The sequence below is a fragment of the Rhineura floridana genome, chromosome 3 (assembly GCF_030035675.1).
Source record: "Rhineura floridana isolate rRhiFlo1 chromosome 3, rRhiFlo1.hap2, whole genome shotgun sequence".
Lineage (NCBI taxonomy): Eukaryota > Metazoa > Chordata > Lepidosauria > Squamata > Rhineuridae > Rhineura > Rhineura floridana.
This window is the reverse complement of record NC_084482.1, coordinates 100361594-100373239: the sequence shown is the minus strand read 5'-3', so window position 1 is coordinate 100373239 and position 11646 is coordinate 100361594. Positions and strand designations below refer to the sequence as shown.

The 11646-nt window shown below is 40.6% G+C and overlaps 1 protein-coding gene across 8 annotated transcripts in view; it reads right to left on the bottom strand.

The window, feature by feature from the left end:
• Nucleotides 1-11646, bottom strand: part of RAPGEF6 (Rap guanine nucleotide exchange factor 6) — a 258948-nt gene that overhangs the window by 7563 nt on the left and 239739 nt on the right. For 6 of the 8 annotated variants that reach the window (XM_061617079.1, XM_061617074.1, XM_061617075.1 and 3 more), the window contains 3 exons: nt 8365-8593; nt 6179-6690; nt 303-614 (listed from right to left, as the gene is read on the bottom strand). In XM_061617079.1, coding sequence (XP_061473063.1) covers nt 303-614; nt 6179-6690; nt 8365-8593 — 1053 coding nt within the window. The remainder of the gene's footprint in view (nt 1-302; nt 615-6178; nt 6691-8364; nt 8594-11646) is intronic. The other 2 variants (XM_061617080.1, XM_061617081.1) reach the window with 1 other exon arrangement.

The following is an 11646-nucleotide window of genomic DNA, read 5'->3' as shown; positions in this document are numbered from 1 at the left end:
AGTTTTGTCTTGCTTTCAGGGACAAGATCTCTGGACCACTCTCTGCATCTGCTTTCTGTTTGCATTTGTTGTAAACATGCTGGTTAATCATGAGCATAGAGATTAATTAGCTGGATTTTTAGGATTATTCATTTCACAGTAAGCATTTGTAAAGCATGTGCAAATGATTTAAAAGAGGAGGGGGGAAATCACCAATGCACACTCAAGGTAATCTTGTGAGGTAAGACAATTTGTACATTTGCCACACTTACAAATTACACACCCATTTACTAAATAGCTATCAAATTAGATCTTTAACATACCATCCTCTTCACTATTTGCGTCAGTCATATCTGCTAGCTTAGGATGGGACGGCTGTCGGCCATGCCACTGAGGCATCTTCTTTGGAAAACAGGCCACTGGTTCGCTACTCAGAGGAGTGGAGGAGAGCCTAGAGAGTTTGCTATGCAGCATCTTTGACCTCTGCACCGCCACACTATAGTCTGGAGGTTTTAGGTGTGGGTGGTGAGGTGATCCTTCCTTTATGTCCGCTAAAGAGATCCCCATATATCCTGGCGGGGTGGGCGGTGGCTCCCTATACCTATTGTCTTCCTTAGGTGAGGTGACACAGTACACTGGCACAAGAAATAAGCAATGGAAATGTTAATGAAGGAAACAAATGAGGAAAAAAAGCATTTAAAAAAACAATAAAATGTTACAATAGCTAAACCGAAAACTGATAACAAAAGGTAAATGTAAAATTGCTTGTTATAAAATGTCATTGCCAGGACTTTAAACATTAACAACTAGGAAACTCACAGTACAGAAGCAAGATTACTAGATTCAAGGAGCTGAAGCAGTGCTTAGAGTCCCTTGATCTCAACAGCCTGCAAACAGCAATGGGCATTCTTATAAATTTGCACTTCTATTAACACATTTTATCTTATAGCCTCCACAAACTCATCTGGGGGGGGGGGGGAAGATACCTCCATTTTGGAAACAGAAAGAAAAAAGAAAATATAAAAGTCCAAAGAATTTTAGTAGGGCTAGCAAGGCATTCCTCCAGTGATATGTGAAAAGCTTGGTTTTGATAATACATTTGCACAGAAATATGTGTGGCAGCTCCTTGTAGTTATCTATAACAGCTGTGCTGCCGTATTTGCCCATATCATGTCATATACTTTATTCCCTAGCTTTCCAGATTCGCTTTGCTAGAATATCACTTGATAGCCGTTTAACCAATACTCTAGTTAAAATGTGTAACATTTATTAATGACTCTCATATCCCAGGTTGTTTTAGAACATGATTGTTAGGTGAACGCTGGTTTCAGCTATATCCTTGGTAACGTTCCTTGGAAATGATAAGAAGCCATCTACCACCCTCTTTGCTCTGAGATTGTTCTTCATCATGAGGTCTACGATCCAAGCTGATGCCTGTTCAATTCATGAGCGCAAGTGTTATTCTTAATTCCATTTACTTTAGGAGGAAATTATTTACTTCAGTTGTGGAAACTTCTTTTTTTTTTTTAAAGACAATGGGCTGTATCCAACTGGTTCTGTAAGCTCAAGGATTTTTGCTTGCGCAGCCCCTCACTACCAACACGTGCCCTGCATCTTCCCCAAATCTGCTCTGGAGGAAAACCCAGAACAGATTCACGAGTGCACAGTGATGGGGGGAGGAGAGGGAGGGAGTTGCATTGCGCCAGTGCAAATCATTGCACTGATGGAAAGAGTTAGTTGGATACCACCCAATCTCCTTTTGAAGTAAGTTATATTACACTTCCAGTGATTAAGGTAACAGTAAAACCTCTTTATTTAGGCATCGCATTCCTAGATGTATTCTTTGTAGCATTATGATCCATTACAATGACAGAGGTACAGTAGTTCTTATATAGGCTTCAGGGAAGAAAAGTAGAATTGGTCCTTGGCCTATTATCTGTTACATAAAATTCTTTACTTTTAAAAATGTAATTCTAAACTATGCAGAACTTACGAATGGATATCTTTTGGTAAAGACCAAAACACATGCACAAAAAACTTCCACCTCAAGTTAATTTACCTGTATTGGTTAAGAGACAGATTTTTTGTAATCCTGGGCTAGCTGATTACAACAATGTGTATCTCGTACTGCCAGCAACATTTTTAGCAATAAGTGTCATTACAATACCCGCAATTCATCTTGTCACTTGCTTTCACTATAATTCCACTATAATTTTCTCTCCACTATAATTCCACTATAATTTTCTCTCCTGTCTTAAGGCTACTTTATTCTTGCCTTCAAAGATGATGTTTCTTATTCCAAAAGTAACGAAGGTAATCTAAGCCAGACAAATGATGTTAACGTTGGAATACCAACGTTATCCAAATCAGATACAGAGGGATTCCTCTGTGTCAGCCTTTCCCAACCTTTTGGTCCCCAGATGCCGCTGGACTACAGTTCCCATCATTCTTAACCAGTGGCCATGGTTGCTGGGCTGACAGGAGTTGTAGTCCAACAACATCTGGGGATCCAAAGGCTGGGAAAGGCTGCTCTATATGACAAACTGCAAGTATTAATTCAACACACTCTTGTTGCCATCTGAAGTGTTACAATTATTCAGTAATGCCACTGGAAGGCCGCTTCTGCATTTCAAAAATGTTCATTGCTATTACACAGGGCAACCAAGATTTCCCAAGGTATATGCCAATGCTACCCCACTGTCAGATCACCCTAAATGATTAACTTGCTACTCTGCCTATCTACCACATGTGCAAAGCTGCAGTCCTACCACTCATTAGTGTGAAACCCTGAAGGAGTGGCAACACAAGCACTGGAAAGGAATAAAAAAGGGCAGCTGAAGTATTCTTGCATACTGTTACATTCCCAGCCCCCTCTGTAAAAGGCAAGCGGCAGAGTCTAGGGGCACTGCTAAACCATGCCAAATTTCAAGATTAAGTGTATTCACAATGTCAAGTGATGTGCTTTCCAAGAGGGGGGTTGCAAGTTTCTATTCTGAAACAGCTGGCTTCTAGAAATAAGTGGAAAAGAAGAAAACTAGATGTCATGCTGATAAACTAATATTATACACAGATGGTTTTGGTGACACCCTTCTGGCTCATAACAAATAAGTAGCAAAATTAAAACACAGGAGCAGGCATTTGAGATCTCCTGTGATTTAATATGAAGGTATTGTTTGCATGCCATGCTGGTTACAGGGACCATACAACCCCCTTGTTACGACAGCTCCACTGGCTGCCAGTTTGTTTCCGGTCACAATTCAAAATGCTGGTTTTGACCTATAAAGCTCTATACGGCCTAGGTCCAGGCTATTTGTCAGACTGTATCTCCCTATATGAGCCTGCCCGGGCGTTGAGATCCTCAGGAGAGGCCCTTCTCTCGGTCCCAACACCTTTGCAAGCGCGATTGGTGGGGACGCGAGATAGGGCCTTCTCGGTGGCTGCCCCCAGGTTCTGGAACTCTCTTCCTAGGGAAGCACGAATGGCGCCTTCCATGCTATCCTTCCGTCGGCAGGCAAAGACTTTTTTATTCCAACAGGCTTTTGGACTAGAAGATGTTTAAGATAGGGCCTCATAAGGTCTGTTGTATTGTTCTATGGTCCTATTCTTAATGTTTTAAATTGTCTTAGTATCTTAAGTGTATGTTTCATGGTTTTAATGTTGCGAATAGTTTAATTCTATTTTAATTGTATATTTTTGTATGTTTTTTTACCTATGTGTAGTTTTTATTTGTAAGCTGCCCTGAGTTCCAGTTTTGGGAAAAGGGCGGGGTAAATGCAACCAAATAAATATAAATAAATAAATAAAAATAAAGATTCATTCATTCATTCATTCATTCATTCATGTTCTAGCGCTCTGCTGAAGTCTGGGCAAAAAGAGCCACCTGGTAAAATGCCAAAACCGAAGAAGGTGGCAAGAGTGGACAGGAACAATGAGAGGATGTTCCCCAGGGCAGAGAATGATAGATTTACATAGATTGGGTGGGGTAAGGGTTACACACCCAAGCATTCATTCAACAATGTTGGATTTTACTTAGAGCTAGGCAGAGAATGAAATGTAATGCAAGGCCAGCTCTTTGGGGTGATCTGAGGAGAAGCAATTACCCTCTGATGAAAAAGCTATGCCCCCAGCAAAATATTTTATTAATTCGATTTCACTTGCATTGCACTTCTTGACAATCTCTTGTCCTAAAAGTGTGTATTCCTGCTTTGATCTCATTTGTTTTCCTTTAATTTTGAACTCTGGCAATCCTGTTTACACTGGCACCAATAAGAATGTGAACTCAACCTGTGGGGAGAAAGGACAAAATGGGCTAGCTGCTAGAGAACTGGTTCTCAATTTGTAAATGGTGAACTCCTTTTGTCTACAAGCACACAATCTACTTCCTTTCTGTTCCCTCTGTTTCCAAAGTTCAGAGGTGAGTGTGGAACCCTGTGTGGCCAAAAGGGGGCCATCCACACACAAGAGGGAGGGACTAGCAGACTGGAGGGAAACAAAACTTTGTTTAAAGAAACAAAGCCTGAACAGTCCAGTGAGGACTGACTGCACTCAGCGGCCACATCAGGTTGACTGTGTTTTTGTGATAAGAAACTAGGTAGGAGGAAAAATGGAATGGAATGATGAGTTAAAGGAATGAAAAAGACAGAGTATCTAGGAGCAAAGAGCACTGCACATTGGAAAGGGCAGGCAAGACAGAGAGAGAGAAGGAACCTGGGAAAATGCATCCATCTCCTTTTCTCCAGTGTAGGAAGCAGCCTGTTGCAATATGATCATCACATAGAGAGTATGGGGGTGAGCCTTAGAGTCAGCCTTTCTGGCGTGGCCAGTTGGGTTATTCCTTCACTGAATCTCCCTCCCCACCACATGCAGATGACATACATGAAAAGGACTGGATTCTCTCACTTCTATCAAGAAACTTAAACTGAGGAGCTCAGTGCAACAGCTCACAGCAGTGCCAGGAAGGGTATTGCTCTCTCCTAGTGCAACAGATCCTGGGAAACTTGTGGCTGAAGAGGTCAGATAAGCTTACTCAGCTGGTCTCTGTATCTCAGCTTCTCATGCTGCTGGGGCGGGGCAGGGGGGAGGAAAGTAGAGTTAAAAAAAAACTTTATAATTTTTTAAAAAATCCAAATTCTACCAAAACTGATTTCTTAAATTCTCAATGGGGGTGGGGGGGTGGGCAATGAGCTCTAGTGCCTGCTCTTTTCAGTCAAAGGAGCATGCATGCTACCAGCTGGGTTCATGAAAATGAATGGGGCCTTTGCAGACAGGGGAGCACGGTGTGTAAATTAGAGCTTCTGAGACCAAGCAGCAAGTTGTTGGATGAGGGCCACTATATTACATGCCTGATTTGCTCCAGGTTTGTATAGAATTTAGAATGCTTTGTGAAAAAACAACAAAACAAAAGGCATGCCTGTGCCACAGCTACTCTTGCAAGATCTATGCCTGTATAAAACATATGAAAATTCTGTGCCTTTCATATCTAAGACGAATTTATATGGGGAGGTTTTTCAATAAGAGAATCACCATGATTTATATATTCTCTTAACTGAAAATAATTTACAATCTCTGTACAATTAAGGTGAAATTTTATGCCACATTTCTCGATTTCAAGAATGTAACTTAGTATGGTTTCTTTGGCATGAAGCCCGCCTCTTTTTGGCACAGCGTATTTCCTAGGATACTCAGCATTTGGAGGATGGCCAGCTGGACGACAATGCAAAATGACACCCAAAGACTATTTCCTTCCTGTCTTAAGGCAGAAGGAGCAGGCAGGCAATGCTTCTCAACATAGATTCACTCAACAGACACTTTCTGATCCAACTTGGTGATTTCCACTGTAATTAGTGTGAATGCTCAAGAAAGAAGGGCCCAAATTCTTCAGAGAAGAACTGCAAAAAAATCTCAGATTTTTTTAAGGGGGGGGGTTAAAAAGGAAACTTTCCTCTGATTGTTGCATAGGCCTGCTCCCCTCCCTGTAAGGCAACAAAAAGTGTGCTGTTCTATTATTTAAATCCCACTCCTGCTCTCAAGGAGGTCTGGAAACACTTTGACTGAGGATTTATTTGATTGAAAACATGTGTACAAACTGGATTTTAACATATAATCTGGGGGGCAGGTCTGCTGATGTCATTTCTTAACAGTTTAATAACAAAATACATTACAGCTGTGGAAGGTTGCACAGGGTTTTGATTTGGCTTACCTATGAGGCCTCTCTCTGTACTTGAAGTGACAGTTTTGTAAGCTGTATCACCACCTGCTTTGGAGTCCAAAATGTCAGCTTGCTCTGCTGTTAAGCTGTCGAGTCCTCTTCGTTTTATCGTCCCATAGTTTGCTTCATACGCATCTGACAGAGAACTCGAGGAAGCCCAGCTTTGCCGGGATTGGTCAAAGTCCATGCCCGCTTTAGACTGCCTACTGCTATTTGAGGGGGTGTGGGATTGCAAGTGACTCTCTTCAGGGCAGCAGCTTGATGGTTCTACTTCAGCGATGGCCCTTTCTAAGTGAGTGTGGCGATAGGAGTTTAAAAGGTCCCACCCCTTCTGGTTCTGGATATTTTGGAAGTTATCATGAGAGCTACTTGAGCAAGAGGTCCAGCTCCCACGACCACTATCTGCTGTTTCTATCATGATGTGCTCATGGGAAATCTCCTCAGTACTCATGGAAGATGGGACAGGAAGCCCTCGTATCATTGGAGGTCTAGACAGTGGCCAACTGAAAGGGAAGACACCACAAATTAGGAAGGAAACGTGCAAGCAGCTCCTTGCTCACAACATCCAACGTTAAAGGCAGCCTGCAAAATTGTCACTCGCCTCCTCACTCTAAGCAACAAACATTTTGTATCTGAGCAAGTTGAGATTTCTGCAGAATTTTCAGCATTTTTCAAAACATGAAATTAAGTTTACAGTCTGGTTAGCTTTCGTCCATGAGGCTGTTTTGTCCAGGCTATGCACACCTGTCAGTGACTTTGTTATGACAATGGGTGCGAAACGGGTAAAGTGTGGCTGGGAAGGAATAATTGGGGAGTCTTAGAATATGCCCTAATCGTCCCTTTGCAAGCACAGCTTACATTCGGTGCTGTTGAAATTTGACACCAAATGCAAGCCATGCGGCTTTCGGTTATGTGGCACCAGGTGATTGACAGGTGGATGGCCCCACCCACCTGTCAAACATGACTCATGAAGGGCTGGACACCGTTTGATCTGGTCCTCTGGCTGAAAGTGGCAACCCTGACTTAGCATCACATGTAGTCCCTCAGCCATAGAGAACTTGGACAACTCAGAATGCAAAACCCTCCTGAACCAGGGAAGTAAACTAAACAGGATGGCAAGGAAAATAACCTCCCCCAGTTTGAAGCAACACAGTAGTCCTCTTCAGGCAGTGTAGCAGTGGAAGGGCAATACATGTAGAAAAGGTCTCTTGTTTACATTTAACACTCGTGTGTTATTGCACATAAGATTCCCAATGTAGACAACCGTGTATGTTACATATGCCTCAAAAAACAGGTACCAAACTGCAGCAAAAATATTTAGACAATGCATCGGTGTACCTTATATGCATGTGACTAACACAGGTTGCACATTGCTCAGAAAAAGCTGTAGAAAATGTAAGGAAAGTTAAAACATTTTATATAGAATAGGGAAAACAGAATAAATTTGTTACAATCAGCCACAGACTTTCATCTATGCTGATGAGCCAAATTATTCATCCAATCAGGAAAAAAAATGAAATATAGAATGCTACTGCACTCCAAGCAGCAGTGCAACACTAATTGAACATACCTGGGGTTTTGGGGGGGGGGGGTTTACAAAAGAAACCAAGGCTGGTAAAAGTACTTCAGAACCTAGAGGCTTTAGTTATAATGGACATTGTCCAGCCTCCCACTGGCAGCAGCTGTCTTTTCTTAAAAGACAACCAGGTTTCTGAAATATGCCTTAGGCATAAGCCTGGAAGCAAATTTCCTATATGCTTAGCAGAGCCATTAAAATAATGTCACAAAACTCTGTGGCCATGCTTTACATTATAACAGGAATACATTTTAAATAGCAAATCTTGTAGGTTTTCTTTTCAGTATAACATCTTTGAACATTCAGTGCCTGGTGCTATACCAGAGGCAATTTATTTAAATTTCACCGATTTAATGCATTTTCTTGGATATGCATTAATGCACCAGTTTAAGGCCTACTACTATAGGGGAAATGACAGCCTGTTTAAAATCCTAGCTTGAGATTCTCTGAGTAGAGTGCACACTTTGATCTTTTTTAAAGTGCCGAATATTTTTCAGCAGGCTAATAACACCTGTAAGCATGATTACAGCATAGGCAGTAAATGGCTTGAATATAAAATCCTTTCACTACTTTGCTCATGTGTCAGTCAATCATTCCTTACCCAGGACAAGGCTGGATGCATTCAGAGGACGGATGAGGGTGCTCTTTCCTTTCAACTGTCCCTGCTGAATCAACCACCACCACTGGCTGAGCCAAACATCTTTCATCCTGAAGAGCTGCAGACATGGAATCAGCAGAGCAGTTGCTCACAATACTTGACCGTGAAGAGATCTCGCTGTGGCTGGAATCTGAAAAATTCTCAGATTTGGCAGATGGTATCAGGGCATAGCCTAAATATGACAGGAGAAGAAAGGAATTTTAATACATATACAAAAATAATTCAAACAGATTATTTATGATACTGCTATGCAACCAAAGATGGGATTTTAGCAGAAAAAATACTTTCTACCACTTCATCTATCTTCCTTGTAGGTTTTTTTTAGTGTTCCTTTTATGTTGCTGATCTCTGCTTTTGTTCAACAGAAGAGAATTAAAATCCATGGTATTGTGGAGCAACACTCCACTAATTACTTTGAATATTTATTAGAAGGACACAAATTGCATGCTTTCCTTCACATGGCTATTTATTCCTGACTTAATATAATGAAAATACAGCAAAAAACAAAACCCACCCCTCCTGGGTGTAGCAGCTGGACTTCTTAAAAAGCTAAGCTAGACAAAGGAACTTCCCAGTAAATGGGAATCAAGCATCTCCAACAATTTCAGAGTTTTAAGAACAGGAAATAGAACAAACATGACAGCTCTCTATCGACAAATGCCTACACACACACAAACACACAAACATTTGAAAGTAATTTTAGGTTCATTTATATAAACATCTTCCTATTAATGAAATCTAATTTGTTCATAATTTTAGATTTAAATAGATTATAGATACTGTGTTGAGAGTTTGGCATTAATTTTCTTCAATTAGGTTATTTTGGGAAAGTAGATAATAGAATGACAGTTCCTCTTTTTGTTCTACTTCCTGTTCAGAAAAAAGTGATATTGTTGAAGACTCTTTGGTAGGCTAGAATATGCCTTTCCAATGTGCTGGTTTTCACTTGCAGGTAGTCTTTATAAACGGGGGTGTAGGGACAGAGGTTTCTATCACCTCAACCTGATGTTGCATGTGTAGACCAGGTCTACATCATCACTTAAAGTATTTCAAATAAATATGAATTTTAATCAACTGTAAAAAGCTCTCCAGCATATTAAACTCAACAAATCTGAGGATGCAGATTTATTATTCTGTTTTGGACTATTTGGACTTATAATTTGGACTATTAAACTTGCATAGTCAAGGCAGATTAGAACCCCGGTGAGGAAACTACAAAGGTGTTATAAATCATTGTTCTAAAATGAAGAGAAATGTTGGTCTCCCAAACACTGAAGTTTTTCGAAGACTGCTGCTGAGAGTAACCTGGCTAGAACTGCTAATAACTCATTCATAGCATGCAAATTATTAGAAAGTGACCCCGTTAGTAATTTTCTTATCTGGCATTCCGAACAATGACCAAAAAAGTACAAGATAGTAATATAAAATACAAGTAGTGTGTATGGGGAGGGAAGGCTATGTTCATTTAAACAGCTGACCATAATTCACTTGAATTCTGTTTCTCCGCAAGAGGAACTGAAAGAAAAGCAATAATGAGGTATGTGCTGCCTTTCTCCATTTTCAGTGCTTCTGTCGCTGCAGGTATATTAACTCACCCTGATAGAAATATATATTCACGAATAGGCAAAAAACCTTGCAGTTTAAGAATGTACCTATAGCTCACAGATATTTCTATCAAACTTTAAAAAGCAGGGAAATTTGGTAGCTATAATGAATGCACCAGGGGAGCAGGAGACCTGAACTCCTCTCTGAGATATTGGACTGCCCTACAAATTTGTCAAAATGCAAACACAATTTGGGTTGGTCTTTCACAGTCCAATCCACTTGCTGTGTAGCTTGGAAGAACTGGTAACATCTGCCTCTGAGCATATGGTGAGTGGTGACAACACCTGCCATCTCCAAAGATGGACAATTACATTTTTGTATGTTTGTTGGTGTTCTTCTTACTTTGCTTCTTTCCTGTGTTACTAATGTTTCTACAGAGAATCTAATCTAGAAAATGTTATTTCCCTCATTACTCATCCTAGAAATCTGTGTCAAATTTATTTTTATTAATTTCAAAGCCTTTTTATTGGTCATTGTCATGTGATGGTGAATACAGCCTTTTGTGTTTTATATTGGAGGTTATGTTCTATTTCTATTTTGGGTGCATTAACAGTTGAATCTGAAACTGCAGTTTGATGTAAGATCAGACTGATCACAATATGTTGCTACTTCAGCAATGACTCTTAGCTGTGGGAAAAAAGAGGATGAATGCTATGTTTAAACCACTTCATTTAAGGCAAGGTGGGCACGGTCAATTAAAAACATAGAGCGCACCTAGAATTTTGCTAGAATATATTTCACCTCCCACTGTTTTATCTTGCGCAAATTGAGACACTCCTGAGGTCCACTGGAGACTATTCTGCAGAAGTCAGTGCCATTATTCCACAATTATGTTTGGAGGTTTTTTAGTGTAAATTTTGCAAAGTGTTGCTGTACACATATTCACAGAAATAGAAACAAAAGAAAATGATTTCCTATAGGAAACTTCAATAAAATTGCAAAGTAAATCAGACATATTTAAAGTGACCATCTCAACTATATCAACTGTCTTAATGTTGCTTCCTCCCTGCTAAAACAAGATCAGCACAGCACATGTCTTCTTTCTATTCTTTCGGCTGATTGCAGGTGTTGCCACCACTCACCATATGTTCAGAGGCACGTTACCAAATTCTTTCAAGCTACACAGAAAGTGGATTGGAGTGTGAAAGACCAACCCAAATTGTGCTTGCATTTTGACAAATTTGTAGGGCAGTTCAATATCTAAGAGAAGAGATCAGGTCTCCTGCTCCCCTGGTACATTCACTAGAGCCGCCCAATTTCCCTGCTTTTTAAAGTTTGATAGAAATATCTGTTGGCTATAGGTACGTTCGTAAACCGCAAGGTTTTTTGCCTATTAGTGAATTTCTCTGCTGTTTAATCTGGGAGGTAAGAAATGGGATCCTGTGCAAGTTTTCTGAGAATGGATTGATCATATGGAGTTCAGTGGGATTTACTCCCCTGCAATCATGCTTAGGATAGGTAAAACTGACCATGAGGAGGGAAGCCTGGAATGGGCAGGGGAGGAAGAAGGAAGAGGGAGGAAAGGAAGAAGGGAGGAGGAAGGGAAAGGCAGGTCTGATCATTTGCATGCTTACTGAGTTCAGTGGGATTTACTCCCCTGCAATTATGCTTAGGATAGGT